The sequence below is a fragment of the Neovison vison genome, chromosome 9 (genome assembly GCF_020171115.1).
Source record: "Neovison vison isolate M4711 chromosome 9, ASM_NN_V1, whole genome shotgun sequence".
NCBI lineage: Eukaryota > Metazoa > Chordata > Mammalia > Carnivora > Mustelidae > Neogale > Neogale vison.
In genome coordinates, this window is record NC_058099.1 from 94,494,584 (window position 1) to 94,510,811 (window position 16,228).

Below are 16,228 nucleotides of genomic sequence, written 5' to 3' on the forward strand. Positions count from 1 at the left end.
CTGCAGAGGACCTTCTCTCCCTGGAGCCATCAAGGCCCCAAGGTAAGTTACCAGAAGTTCCCCTCTGCTCCCACCACAGACTACCCTGGGCTCCTTCTGGCTACGCCCCGCCTTCCTTGAAGGTCCCCAAACCCCACCACCTCCATGAAGCCTTCTCAGACTACTGCTCCTGAAGACGTCTTCTCTTCAATCAACGCCTGCTCCTCCGTGGCACATACTGGGCTGGTCCCACCGTCTAGGACGGTTAAACCTCGTACGTTACCGCCTCACCTCTGATTTCCTCACTACTCAGTACGATAGAGGACATGGCTGGGATTTAAAAAAAAAAAAAGGCAATTTTTAGAAATTGTTTTATAAATAGACTCTTATACAAAAAAACAAAAAAAAAACCACATATACAGAGCACCCAGATTCCCAGGAAGGTAGACCCGAGCACTTCTTGTCCACACTGGGAAAAGAGGACAGGAAAAACGATTCTCTCTTGTTCTTAACTGTGTCCACTATGTGGCCAGTTTTTCAAGTAGCATTTCTACTCCTTTGCTGGCGTTCTTGTTTTTCTCCAATGTGGGAATGAGGCCCTTCAGTCCAGCCTTGACTTTCTGCACAACTTCTTGATCGGAACTCTGGAGAAGGCTGAAGACAGAAGACAAAGATTAACAAACAAAAACAATCATGTTTCATAAAGACCCTAATCATCTGCAATTACTACCGCCATGCGCGGTATAACAGTTCACTGACTTGTGAGACAAGTCCTCTAATGAGAAGTCCATCTTTTGAATCCAGCAGCTGAATGATGGGGGCTGGTAGCCCATGTTGGGAAACCACATCAACAGAACACGTTCTCTCATCTTGCTGGGCCAGTCGCTCCGATGTGGGGGCACCTCCGCCCCGGACAGAACTGGTCCGACCTCCGCTGTGACTGATCACCTCAGGAAAACACCCTGCCTTAGAGATCGCTCCTGCATGTCCTCTAGCTTCCCTCCCCCACCCAGGTGAGCTCAAGAACAGAAACCCCGGCTGTTACTTCGTGATTTCTCGGCAGCACACGTGCAGAGCAGATGGCTGAGAAGCGCCGAGGGACCGAATGAGCAGGAGCGGAGGGGTGCACAGAAGAAAGGCGGGGGGCCCGCCAGGGAAGCAGGGAAGAGCCGGCCTCCTCAACTCTGCAGCTAGAACATGGGAAGGGGTAAGCAGTCTAACAGCTTAGACTTGAAAGCGACCTCTGCCGCTCCGTAACTGTACAGGCAGGGGCATGCTGTTTAAATTCTCTAGGACTGTCTCCTGACCTATAAATGGGACCAACACCACAAGCCACCTGCCATCAGAGAGGGTTTCTGAGGCTCGAATGATCTCATGCCTAAAGCACCTAGACAGAGCCTGACACTTAGGAAGCACTTAATGCTTACTCAACAGGAGCCATTAAAATAAACAAGTACACTCTGCTTTCTGAAACCTTGCTAGAAGGCTGTATCCCCGAAAGTGAATGAAGTCCTGGAAGCTGGGGACAGGAAGGCCCCTTTCTCTGTAAACAGGGGCCTGACTGCAGAACGGAGGGCTGTCTCCTGGTTTCCTCCTCCTTCACGGCATTTTAATGCTGATCTGAAACACATCCCAAAACCAAATCGCATGCCGCTTCCCAGAGTCCCTGGTGCTAAGAACTTCCATCACGTGCATAGAGAGGATGGGGAGCCAGCACCACCGGGCAGCATCCTTCTGGGTGCGGGAGACCAGGAGAACCACCTGGGAAGCCGAGAAAGTGGGTAAAAGTCCCTTTTAACAGGCTGATGACTTACGAGGTAGTTTTTATTTTCTATGCTGACATGAAGCACAAAGTCAGTATTTGCTGAGCACACACATGATGCTAAGCGTGGGACCTCCACCTCTCACGCAGCCCAACGACGACCTGTGATGATCCCGAATGCAGTTTTACAACGAAGAAAATGAAGTTTCAGAGAAGCTGAATAATTTACCTAAGACTACACAGTGAGCTGGGCCTGGAACCTAGAGCCCACGATGATCTAAATATGCTAGAGAATTCTGCTTCCCTGAAGCATTTTCAGGCTGTATCCAAGGCTGAAAGTCTTTTTTTTTTTACCCAGGATGCCTTTTCACTTACTGTAAAAAAGATTTCTGGGGGAAAAACACCGTATGAGTTTGAAGAAAAATATAAAGAAGCAGAGAATTTCACCAACGAGTCAAGCGCGTAAGTCTTCTAAAACCACGTACCACTGATTATTGTATTAATCAAGCATTAGGTCATTGGTAATTCAACTTCCCTTCAGAACCTCAAACACGGTATGGACTAGTGGTCCACCTCTAAGCAGTGTTCTGCAATAAGCCTGCAGCAGCCTTCCGAGGTCTGCAATCCACCCAAACGGAGCTATGATCGATGAGCAGGCTCTACAAATTAATTGCGTGGCATGGCTGAAATTTTTAGTTAATCGAGTGTTAATGAAAGGATATGTCAGTAGTACATGTTAACACTCTTAAATGCCTGGTAAAAAAAACCTCCCATTAAATAAGTCCACGCTTCAGCTAAAGGATTCTGGCTCTTTGACGTCCACTAGAAAATTGGCTACTTTCATTGAGAAATGAACAAAAATGATCTGCACCACCTACGTATTTGGAGATCCTGATCTACCCAAAGAAATGAATGCCCCAAGGGATTGTGTCTGTGAGCCCATGTGTTCCAAGTCAAATTATATACTGAATAAATGCCCAACACTTATGAACAGTGTAGATGAAACTGCACGGTGTGCTGCACGTGCCACACTGTGGGAAATTTAAACTTAAGATCGGTATCTCTTAAAAAAAAAAAAAAAAAATCGGTATCTCTTTCTCCAGACCTCACTAACATGGGAAGGAGAAAAAGAATCGACAGTGATTGCTTCACAACAACAAACAAATCTATTTTATTTATTTATTTATTTATTTAAAGATTTTATTTATTTATTTGACAGAGAGAAATCACAAGTAGATGGAGAGGCAGGCAGAGAGAGGGAAGCAGGCTCCCTGCTGAGCAGAGAGCCCATGTGGGACTCGATCCCAGGACCCTGAGATCATGACCTGAGCCGAAGGCAGCGGCTTAACCCACTGAGCCACCCAGGCGCCCAACAAATCTATTTTAAATGGATGTGGTTAATGGAAGGGTTTTGCATCCAGCAACAGAACGCAGGGAAGCTGAATTCAATGACCTATGAATTATAAACTCGACACGACTCTGTCTAGAGAATAATAAACAGGTGGAAAGCATGCCTCGATTTACCAATCATCAGTTTTCTACCATTTTAATTAGAAACAAACAATCAGCTTGCAGACTTCGCTAGCAAATGCCTCCAGAATCCTTTTAAGAATACTTGAAAATCAGGAAAGAAAATTGCATGTAAAGTGAGTCGTGGTTTAAAAAGCAACTCTGTCACAGTTTTCAGAGGGACAAGTCTAATTCATTAAAAAGAACGCAATTACAATTTGGTCAAAACCTTAACTGAAGTGAGACCATCAAATGATATAAATACTGTATAATCTCTCTTAAATGTGTAATCTTTTTAAAAATATTATTGATTTATTTGAGAGAGACAAGGAACACAAGCAGGGAGAGAGGCAGTGGGAGAGGGAGAAGCAGACTCCCCACTGAGCAGGGAACCTAACATGGGGCTTGATCCCAGCACCCCAGGATCACAATCTGAGCTGAAGGCAGGTGCTTAACCGAATGAGGCACCCTGGTGCCCCTCTTATATGTGGAATCTAATGGAAAAAAAAGAAAAGAAAGAAAAAAACCCAAAAAACCGAAACCAAACAAGCTCATAAATATAGAGAAGAGATCTGTGGTTGCCAGAGGCAGGAAGTATGTGTGTTTGTGGGAGCGTGGAGGGGGCTAGGGGAGGTGTGGATAGGGATAGAGGAGATCAAAAGGTGGTAAAACAATAGTAAGACAAAATTTTAAAGAGAAAAAAAAAAAAACAAAAAGCTACGCGGTCTCTTCTGCATCTCTCGGGATGGTGGAAGTGGGTTACAACAGGCTTACGGGTCAGAGGACCGGGCGAGGAGTGATGATATTATATAAACTAATGGCTTATTATATCATAATGCTAATTCTAAGCCGAACAAATTCTAAATGCAACAGGTGAGCGTGTTGCTATGGATGTCTATTTTTGAGATAAGTAATTAAAAATAGCAAGAATAAACTTCCAGAACACATGGGCTTGGCAAGTCCTCTGACTTATATAATTTATAATAACTGGGTGTTGGAGGGCTCCCTAATCTGGGGGGAAAGGAGGGAGTGAACGGGATCTCTGCAAACTAATCAAATGTAAAGAGCTTTCCTGAGAGTGAAAGAGAGAAGAGAGAGAGAGAGAACACAATCACATTTGGTTGAAACCCTAAATGGGATGAAACCCCCAAATGAGACCTTGTGACAACTTTACGATCCTTGAAGCTGGAATAGTGCAGGTAAGTACGGACTGACGGGAAGAGGTAGGCTTGATTTCCACTATTTGGTCCACTTGCTAGACCCTGAGTGACTGTGAGGAATACTGAACAATTGGAACAAAGCCCAGAACCGAGAAGGAAGTGAAGGAACCATCTTCTGCGGAAACGGGCATTCAGGAGGAAGGCCCTACGCAGAAAGGCACAGATCATACGTACCTAGACAGGACAATCGCCCCACGGTTTACACTAGCCCAGGCCTTCAGGTTCTTCACACCAACACGCTCGACAAGTGTTTTTGCAAAACCACCTGAAAAATAGACTGAAACTCAGTGACCGCATACAAGATTTAAACTCCCCATCTCTGTCCCTACCGCCCTTAAATCTGCAAAAGCACGTTTTAATAAAAAAGTGAATAAAAAGAGTTCTCACTCAACCTTCCTTAACACTGTAAGTTCCAGCTCTGATTTATTTAAGGTCTTTTTAATACAGCCATTTCTTTCAACTCTGGTCCAAGTCTCACGCTATGTCTACTGTAATTACTCAAGACAAAACTTGAATTCTTATAAAAAGCTCACTTGCTCATGTTTGCATCTCTTTGTACTCTTTAATGATTTAACCCTGATCTGAAAGGTATTCAGGAATTGACAGCAGTACCTCACGCTTGGATGGAATCAAGTTCTCCATCGTGAAAAATGCTCACTGGGAAGGTGCCACGAGGAACATTAGTGGTCAGGAGACTGGTCCAGCCGATACCAGGTAATTCCTCTCCACAAAGCTAGACATTCACCCATCAAGATTATTCATCTTTTATTATTATTTCGTGTGTTATTACCAGCTTTCTAAGTTCTTGGTATATCATCTTGAACTCACTATGCCATCTAAGCATAACCAATTCTTGGACAACGGAGAAATTGTGAAAGCTAGGACTTGGTGCAGTTGAAGTATGGGCAGCCGATCTCGAAGGCAAGTATCTTGGGTATGCAGCATGCATAATTCCCCAAAGATACCCAAGTGTGAGGACGCTTTAAAAGCCAAGAGGCCTACGGCTACATAGCTCTTCAGGGCACACGTTAAGGAAGGACCGTAGTCAACTCACGAGACAATGTTTTTGAAACGTGAGCATGACAGCACTGCTGGAATGCTGCACCCCCACACCCCCAGCCACGGCGGAATCCACGTCTTCTCCTGAATTCCAGCGGGCCTCTGTGACGGACTAAGCCAAGAGAGTGTGGGAAGAGTTATGTGTGGTAACTTCTGAGGCTAAATCAAAAAAGCACTCCGCACTGCTTTCTTCTCTTAAAACCCAACCACGGGTTGGGGACTAAGGCTGCTGGACTGAGCCCCTGCCAGCCACCATCCAAACGAACATTCCTACCCCAAACAGAGCAACCCCAGAGGACTGCTTGGAGCAAAACCAAGCTCCACCAAGTCCTGAAGGGATGTTGTTCCAGAGCCACCAAGCTTTGAGGCGGCCTGTCACACAGCAACAGATAACGGAGACAGCCACGCTGGTTCAGAGTTACGTGCACCTGATACACACACGAGGCCCAGGCAGGCCTGCTTCATGGCTATCAGTGTAAATGAATTAAGGAAAAGTATCACTAGGAAATTCTTTGGATTTTAAAAGCAAGCCAGACAACGTTTTGGACAGGAACTCCACTCAACTGTGCACCAACTTCTTAATAACAAAAAATTACTCCGTATGTTATTTATTGTTCAAAATTTATTACAAGAAGCTTTCTCCTTCACAGAAAGTTTGCAGTGACAAACACCCCTAAGTCTCTATTCCTCAAGGCAGAGTGAGAAGTGACAGTTGGACTGTGTATCGATTGCCTCTCCAGCCTTCAGAACTGCAACTTGCCTCAAGACATAAATTCATGATCTGTCACATTTTTTCAGACACAGTGACAGAACACCCAAATTGTTCAAACTCGGTGCGGGGAGAGCTCCTTAGTGGCTAAAACGCTGGATGGAGCTCGAATTTAGTAACAGAAGGTCTGGTCAAAGACGGGGCGGAGAAAGGAATGGTATGCGACTTTTCAATTCGATTAAAAGATGCTGTTCTTCTCTTGAAAGCGGAGTTTCTACAGAGCAGCTGTGAGCGTTGTGAAAAGCCACAGAGGCCAAGGCCGGCCTGCTCTGTGGTCGCAGGCAGTTCGGTGCCCAAACGGGCGTTCAGCTCAAAATTCGGATGAGGACTCTTTTCTTTTGCTTTTCCCCTCCTCCAAACTAGAGACAGAGATCCTGCTTTTCAACTGTGCCCCAGTGACACTCACAAATGTCCCCTCCCAAGTCTCACCAACCCCAACCCCCACCTACCAAGGAACATAATGGCATTCTTAGGGCCCTGGCAGCACCTGGTCCGAAGACTGAGAGGCAGCGCGCGAGGAGAGGCAGTGAGGGAGGACGGGACAGAGAAAGGAAATTCAAGGACCCCAGGACATAAATTTCCAGTATTTACTAAAGCATTCTCTGCAAGCACGGAATCATTTCTTGTCCACAGACACCATTTCTAAACACTCCACAAATTTCATGTGAACATAAACGGCGGCATCGAGTTCAGGGCTGCCGGAGGTCAGGGAACCCCATGTTTTATAGCCTACCTGCCCTTCCACTTTCCTTCATCTTCTCATCTTGTTCTATTAACCACTTCAGAACAAGGTGTCCTGCGGGATGCTCTGCAATGTGCAGCTGGAAGGAAAACATAAAAAAGCTGGTTTCCGCCACGCTGCGGCCCACCATGTGTTCTCACACAGGTGAGGACGCGGCCACATGGCAAGTTCCACTGTGCTGCGGAGGTCAAGTCACCGAGAACGGACCATGAGCAGCCGGGGGACCAGCAATCTAGTCTAATCCCCACACCGACAGACGGATATTCAAAGGAGCCGCTAAAAAGCTCTGAGGCTCCCCGTCAGGTGCTCCCAGCTGAACGGCCCCAGCACAGTGCGCGCCTCAGATCACGCTGAGCGCCGTCCAGGTGGCAGTATGCGGTGCTGAGGTACAAAGAAACCTTTGGGACAAAAAGTGACAGCAGAAAAGCACGTAACGCTGGCACTGCTGGTCCCACATACCTAGGATCTCTCCTTATAGAGCAGGGCAGCAAAGAGGGGAACTCATTATGCGTCCATCTTCCCGCCTGCTCATCTGCGCGGCCCCGGGCGGACAGGTCCAGGGCTTCTCTAAGGCCCAGGGGCCACATCAGGACTCAGCAGACTCCACACACACGTCAGCTCACGATCCAGTGCAGCACAAAGCCTGCACCGTCGGCCTTCTGCCCTCCTCTCTTCCCTCGGCAAACTCATCTCCTACCCCGAGCCCCTGAGCCTTCTGTTCTCAGCCGAGCCAAGCCCCGTTCTCCCTTCGGGCTGCTGCGTATGTCTTCCCCCCGCCTACGACCTTCTTTGAGGGGTGAGGGAACGGTGCTGACCCTGCCTCACACAAATCAGGTCCATGAATCAATGAACTTCGGATGCGAGGCAGAATTACTCAGGGGCCAAGTAACACAGGCGGGAGCTATCAGAAAGAGAGGAAACTGGGAACAACGTCCATGAGAAGGATGCTGGGGACCTCGCAGGAGGATGAGCAGGGCCTTCTACAGAGACAGCACAGCAAAATGGAGACAGAGGGAGCATCTAGGCCCACAGAAGAAACGTGCAAATGCAGAGAGGTGCAAAAATCCAAAGCAAATTCAAAATAGCATTAAGAACACAGCATGTGCTAGAAAGGCAGTCTGGGGCCAGTCGTGGACAACAGAGAGCCACAGTACAAGATTCTGTTTCTCCTCCTCTGTAGGTACTGTGAAGTCAGGGAAAGACTTTAAGAAAGACGGGGTTATAACAGCACCGGTATTTCGAAATCGCAACGATCAGATGTGCTGTCAGCATGTGCAGAGTTGAGACAATTAGCATTCAAATTCTCTCTACGGCAATATTCTCAGAGACTGGGCTTATGCAACACTGCTGCTTTCCACCTGTCTGCCAGCAGCACGTTACCTCTCCATCCTCGCCACCGGGATGGAGCTCGGCCGCTGCCACGCTGGCAACAGCATTCATGGCAGGCTGAAGGTCTCCAACGGCGGCTCCCAGAATGTTGGCCACCAACACGCACGCAGACTTATCCAACACCAATTCTTGGGCGTGTTCTTGCAGGTAGCTTAACAAAGCAGGAGAGATGGCCTCTAAGAGCTCACGTCGGCGGATCGCTGTATCTTTCTTACTGTGGGAACATGGTGAATGAGGCGTTAAGGTAAGATGAATAGCAAAGGGAATATGGCGATCGTATTAGCACAAAAACCTCTAAGGGCTTAAAACAGTCTTTGTCCAACTTATTGCAATTGTCTGTCTCTGTTGTGCACGCAGGTAATAAGCAATTTAAGGGTGGGAGACCCGTCTGCCGTCTTCATGCCCCGGCATCTGAACTGTGCCTGGCACAGAACAAGCACTTACTAATAACAAACAGCCCAAACCAATCCAAAACCCAAACAACAGCAACAACAAATTATAAGACAGAAGTAGACCACTTTATGGACACTACTCTCTAGAATACTTCATTATGTGATACCAGTAGCTTTAAAAATAAAGAAACCGACTTCCAGGGCGCCTGGGTGGCTCAGTGGGTTAAAGCCTCTGCCTTCAGCTCAGGTCCTGATCCCAGGGTCCTGGGATCGAGCCCCGATTCGGGCTCTCTGCTCCGCGGGGAGCCTGCTTCCTCCTCTCTCTGCTTGCATCTCTGCCTACTTAAGATCTTTGTCTGTCAAATAAATAAATAAAATCTTTAAAAAAAAAAAAGAAAGAAAGAAAGAAAGAAAGAAACCGACTTCCAGGGAGGATGGTGGAGCAGGAGGACCCCTCCTCCCATGAACACTACTAGGTAACACCCACATCAGTGTAAATAACCCCAAGAATAACCACGGGATTGGCAGAGCAGACTCTCCATAGCTAAATGTAGGCAAGAGGCCATATCAAAGAGGGTAGGAAAGGTAGAGGCATGTCGGAAAGCTAAAAGGACCTCCATGACTAACTGTAGGAGGGAGGGATACAGTGGGCGTGGAGAAGGGAGGGAAACAGACCCTCACGTCAGGTACCCCATGCACAGGGTGCCTGTGTGTGGAAGACAAATCCCTGTAATATCTGGCTTTGAAATTCAGCAGGGCAAAAAAGAAAGAAACAAAGAAAGAAGTCAATTAATTCAGCGGGGCATAATTTCATGAGTTCTTACAATCAGTGGGGCTTAATGCCTGGAATTTTAAAAAAATTAGCATGCTTGGCTTGGGAGAACTGGGAGGGTAGGAGAAAATGGGAGTCCCTGCCTTTTTTGTGGGGAAGGGGGGAGTTCCCACCTTAAGGACACTGCACAACAAACAACCCTGTGGAGACACGGCATAGAAGCCAGCAGTTTAAAAAGCATCTGGGGCACAACAGGAGGGAAATCTGTTTACTAATCTCACAGCCTGTGATGGAAGGTCAGGGATCCTTGGGAGACTTCCATAGGAACCAAGAAGGGTGGACATTTCCCTTCCTTGTCCTCTAGCCAAGATACATGGACACCTGCAGGAACCAGTGCCTGGACAACACTCTCCACCCGATTTGGTAATAGCATGCCCTGGTCCTGAGCACTTCTGCCAGCACAACCCCTCCCCAGCCGGCCTCCTCCCACAGCAGACCAGTGCAAACCTTGCTCATACCTCAGCTCTACACTGCCTTTTCCTGCAGACCTCTCTCCTCCAATACCCCCTTGGGCAGAGACCAACCAAAGCAGCTCTACAAGCTGAGAGGGGCCAGCCCACTCCAAAGTAACTCCTGCCCTGGCAAGAGGGGAAGTTAAACACACACACCAGTCCAGTCCAGCTCCAGCAGGGGCTTGACAGATTCTGGTCTAACTGCAGGCCCCACCCACCAATGAAAGCTGCTCAGGGGACAAAAGGGCAGTTCGGTGCTACTACATCTCTGGCAAATGCCTGGTGTGACTCGTATCAAGTCCAAGGTGGGCCCCTAACACTGGCCCACTAACAACAAAGGGACCAAACAGTGCCTACAACAGGGAAAGAGAGCCACTGTACATAACGACAATGAAGGAAAAAGTAGCTCAGCCACAATTATAAGGTGCACACAACATACACACTAGATACCCCTGAGTGCCAGCTTCTGGTGAACAGGGGACACTGCACTGCGGGGCGCTCCAGGACTTCTTTTTCATAAGAACACTACCTTCAAGAGCAGGAGACACAGCTGACTTTCTTAACACACGAAAATGGACACAGAGTTAGACAAAATGAGAAGACAGAGGAATATGTCTCAAATGAAAGACTAAGACCAAAAGAGACCTAAATGAAACAAAGATAAGAAGTACGCCTGATTGGGCGCCTGGGTGGCTCAGTGGGATAAAGCCTCTGCCTTCGGCTCAGGTCATGATCTCAGGGTCCTGAGATCGAGGCCCGCATTGGGCTCTCTGCTCAGCGGGGAGCCTGCTTCCTCCTCTCTCTCTGCCTGCCTCTCTGCCTACTTGTGATCTCTGTCAAATAAATAAATAAAAATCTTAAAAAAAAAAAAAGAAAAAGAAAAAAAAAGAAATACGCCTGATAATAGTAATGGTCATAAAGATACTCACTGGACTTGAGGAAAGAGTAGAGGACCTCAGTAAGACCTCAACAAAAAGACAGAAAACAAAAAGGAACCGATCAGATATGAAGAATATAACTAAAATTAACAATACAATAGATGGAATGAGTAGTAGACTACAGGAAGCAGAACAGATCAGTGACCTGGAGGACAGAATAATGGAAAGCAATCAAGCTGAAGCAGGAGAAAAAATAAAAAATGAAAACAGATTTAAGGGAACTCAGTGATAACACCAAGTGTATTAATATTCACATAATAGGGATCCCTGAAAAAGAAGGGAAAGTGGGACAGAAGACTTACTTGAAGAAATAACAGCTCAAAATTTCCCAAATCTAGGAAAGAAAAAAAGATACCAAATCCAGGAGTACAGACAGCCTCCAACAAAATCAAACCAAGGAGGTCCACACCAAGACAAGTAGTAATTCAAATGACAAAATCTAGTGATAAAGAGAGAATTTTAAAAGCAGCTATAGAAAACATTTATATACAAGGGCAACCCCTAAGGCTATCAGCAAATTTTTGAGTAGAAACTTTACAGGCCAGGAGAGAGTGGCTTGATACATACAAAATGCACAGAGGAAAACCTGCAACCAAAAAAACTACTCAACAAGGTTATCATTCAGAACAGAAGGATAGAGAGTTTCCCAGACAAACAGAAGTTAAAGAAATGCATCACCGTTAAACCAGGCCTACAAGAAATGTTAAAGTGGACTCTAAGAAGAAAGGAAAGACCATAAGCAAATTAAGAAAAGCAGGAAGCATAAAAGCAGTAAAATTAAGTAAAAATATAAAAATCAGTCATTAGTGACAAAATAAAAGGATGTAAAGTGTAACACCATATACCTAAAATGGGGGTGAAATGAGGAGACAATGACGAGAACACTAACAAATTTGGCACTTTTAAAATGGGTTCAAACTTAAGTGACCATCAACCTAACACAGACTGTTATATGCAGAAGATGTCTGACATCTTGATGTTACTATTGTTAATACTATTAATGATACTATTACTATGATTATTATTAATGATATTACTACTATGATTCCTATTAATGATATTACTATTAATGATAACCACAATTAAAAAACCAGCAATAGATATGAAAAGAATAAAGAAAAAAGGAATCCAACCACATCACTGAACGAAACCAGCAAACTGTGAAAGAAAAGAGCAAGGAACTGAGAACCACACACACACACACAAATAAAAACACCCCATGAAACAAGTAACAAAAGACAATATGTACATATCCATTAATATGTACTTTAAATGTAAATGGACTTAACACTCCAATCAAAAGACACAGGTTGATGGAATGTATTAAAAAGCACCCATGTAAATATTGCCTACAAGAATTATTTCAGACCTAAAGACACGCACAATGCAAGTCAAAGGGTGGAAAAACATTTATTATGAAAATGTAAGTAAAAAGATAGCTGGGTACCAATACTTATAAGCAACAAAACAGACTTTAAAACTAAGACTGCAACAAGAGACAAGTGAGGATACTACATTATTATTAAGGGGACAATCCAACAAGAAGATGTAACAATTGTAAATATTCATGCACCCAACATGGGAGCACCCAAATACCTAAAGTTGCTAGTAACAGACATAAAGGAAGTAATCGACAGTAATACAAAAATAGTAGGGGACTTAATACCCCACTGACATCAAGGGACAGAACATCGGAACAGAAAATCAACAAGGGAACAGTGGCTCCGAATGACACATTGCACCAGAGGGATTTAAGAGATATATTCAGAACATTCTATCCTAAAACAGTAGAATACACATTTTTTGCAAGTTCATATGGAATATTCTCCAGAACGGACCACATATTAGGCCACAAAACAAGTCAACAAATTCAAAAAGAATCGTGTCACACTATGTATCTTTTCTGACTGCAATGCTATGAAACTAGGAATCAACCACAAGAAAAGATCAGAAGAGAACACAAACACATGAAAGTTAAATAGCTAATATGCTATTCAACAATGGGTCAACCAAGAAGTCAAAGACTAAATCAAAAACTGCTAGAAGACAATGAAAATGAAGACACGACACCCCTCAATCTTTGGGATGCAACAAAAATGGTGCTAAGATGTAAATACATAGCAATACTGGCCTGCCTCAAGAAGCAAGAAACATCTCAAATAGACAATCTAACCTTACACCTAAAGAGATGGAAAAAGAACAACGAAACCCAAAACCAGCAGAAAAAAGGAAATAATAAAGACCTGAGCAGAAATAAACAAAATAGAAACTTAAAACACACACACACACACACACAAAAACAGATCAACAGATCAATGAAACCAGGAGCTCGTTCTTTGAAAAGATGAACAAACTGATGAACTTTTAGCCAGACTCCTCAAAAAGAGAGCTCAAATAAAATCATAAATTAAAAAGGAGAAAAAACCATCCACACCACAGAAATACAAAGGATTACAAGAGAATCTTACGAAAAATTAAATGCCCATAAACTGGACAACCTGTACAAAATGGATAAATTCCTAGAAACATAAAACCTCCCAAAACTAAATCTGGAAGAAACAGAAAATGTGAACAGGCAGACTACCAGCAATGACATTGAACGAGTAATCAAAAGATTTCCAACAAACAAAAGCCCAGGACCAGATGGCTTCACCAGTGAATTCTCCCAAACATTTAATGAAGAGTTAATAACTATTCTTTTCAAAGTATTCCAAAAAATAGAAGGAAAGCTCCTAAACTCCTTCTAGAAGGCCAGCATTACCCTGATACCAAATCATATAAAGGCAACTACAAAAAAGAAAAAGAATCACAGGCCATTATCTCTGACAAACACAGATGCAAAAACCCTCAACAAAATATCAGCAAACCAAACCCATTAATACATTTAAAGAAAATCATTCACCACAATCAAATGGAACCTATTCTTGGGATGCAAGAGTGGTTCAATATTCACAAATCAATCAACATAATACATCGGAGCAACAAGAGAAAGGGTAAGAATCGTAAGAGCATTTCCATAAACGCAGAAAAAGCATCTGAGAAGTGTGACATCCATTCGTGATAGAAACCCTCAACAAGGCAGGTTTAGAGGGAACATATCCCAACATAATCAAGCCCACAGCTGACAGCATCTTCAATGATAAAAACTGCGAGCTTTCCCCTAGGATCAAGAGCCAGACAAGGATGTCCACTTTTTTTTTTTTTAATTTTTTTTTCCAATTTATTTATTTTCAGAAAAACAGTATTCATTATTTCCTCACCACACCCAGTGCTCCATGCAAGTTGTGCCCTCTATAATACCCACCACCTGGTACCCCAACCTCCCACCCCCCCGCCACTTCAAACCCCTCAGATTGTTTTTTAGAGTCCATAGTCTCTCATGGTTCATCTCCCCTTCCAATTTATCCAAAAGCACATACCCTCCCCAATGTCCATAACCCTACCCCCCTTCTCCCAACCCCCCTCCCCCCAGCAACCCAGTTTGTTTTGTGAGATTAAGAGTCACTTATGGTTTGTCTCCCTCCCTATCCCATCTTGTTTCATGGATTCTTCTCCTACCCACTTAAGCCCCCATGTTGCATCACCACTTCCTCATATCAGGGAGATCATATGATATTTGTCTTTCTCCGCTTGACTTATTTCGCTAAAGGATGTCCACTTTCACTATTTTTGTTCAACAGAGCGCTGGAAGTGCTAGCCACTGCAATCAGACAACATAACGAAACAAAAGGAAAAAAAGTAAGGAAGAAGAAAAACTTCCGCTATTTGCAGATGACATGATACTATATAAAGTAAACCCTGAAGACGCTACCAAGAAACTACCAGACCTGATAAATGAATTCAGTAAGGCTGCAGGACACAAAATCAATACACAGAAATCCACTGCATTTCTATACAGTAATAATGAAGTAACGGAAAGAAAAATTAAGAAGTCAATTCCACTTGCAATTGCACCAAAGAAAATACCTTGGAATCAACTTAAACAAGGAAGCGAAAGGCCTGTACTCTGAAAACTATAAAACACTAATGAAAGAAATTGAAGGTGACACAAAAAAATGGAAAGATATTTTGTGCTCATGGATTGGAAGAATAAATATTGTTAAAATGTCCATACTACCAAAGCAATCTACAGACTTAATGCAATCTCAATCAAAATACCAATCGCATTTTTCCCAGAACTTGAACAAGTAATTCTCCAATTTGTATGGAATTACCAAAGAGCCTGAATAGTTAAAGCAAAATTTGAAAAAGAGCACAATGGGCTATACTGCAATCCCAGATTTCAAGATACATTACAAAGCTGTAGTGATCCAAACAGTAAGATACTGGCACAAAAACAGACACATAGGTCAATGGAAAAGAACAGAGAGCTCAGAAATAAACCCACAATTATAGGGTCAATTAATCCTCAAAAAGATTGTGAGGCAAGACTATGCAATGGGAAAGGGACAATATTTTCAACAAAGCTGCTGGGAAAACTGGACAGCTACATTTTGCAAAAGAATGAAGTTGAACCACTTTCTTCCACCATACGCAAAAATAAACTCAAAACAGATTAAGGACCTAAACGAGAGACCTGAAATCATAAAAATCCAAGAAGAGAATACAGGCAGTAATTTCTCTGACATCGGCCATAGTACCTTTTTTCTAGATATGTCTCCTGAGGCAAGGGAAAGGAAAGCAAAAACAAACTGAAAATAAAAAGTTTCTGCACAGCAAAGGAAATAATCAACAAAACTAAAAGACAAGCTACAGAGTGAGAGAAGATATTTTCCAGTGACACATCTGATAATGGGTCAGTATCCAAAATATATAAAGAACCTGCACAACTTGACACCAGAAAAACAAAGAATCTAAATACAGATGGACAGAAGACATGAACAGACATTTCTCCAAAGAAGCCATCCAGATGGCCAACAGACACATGACAGAAAAGATGCTCAACATCACTCCTTATCAAAAAGCAAATCAAAACCACAAGATACCACGTCATCTGTCAAGATCATTAACACAAGAAACTACAAGTGCTGGTGAGGATGTGGGGAAAAGGAGGCCCCGTGCGCTGTCGGTGGGAATACAGACCGGGACAGCCACTGGAAAACAGTGTGGACGTTCCTCAAAAAATTACAAACAGAAATACCTTATGATCCAGTAATTTCACTACTAGGTATTTACCCGAAGAATA

General features: G+C 44.0%; 1 protein-coding gene across 1 annotated transcript in view; it reads right to left on the bottom strand.

The window, feature by feature from the left end:
- Positions 1 to 319: 319 nt before the first annotated feature.
- The window catches only part of PUM3 (pumilio RNA binding family member 3), a 50,560-nt gene continuing 34,651 nt past the window's right edge, over positions 320 to 16,228 (bottom strand). Inside the window, exons 15-18 of the mRNA XM_044265968.1 lie at positions 8,421 to 8,643; positions 7,032 to 7,119; positions 4,645 to 4,735; positions 320 to 633 (exon numbers count right to left, since the gene is read on the bottom strand). Coding sequence (XP_044121903.1) covers positions 501 to 633; positions 4,645 to 4,735; positions 7,032 to 7,119; positions 8,421 to 8,643 — 535 coding nt within the window. The 3' untranslated portion in view covers positions 320 to 500. The remainder of the gene's footprint in view (positions 634 to 4,644; positions 4,736 to 7,031; positions 7,120 to 8,420; positions 8,644 to 16,228) is intronic.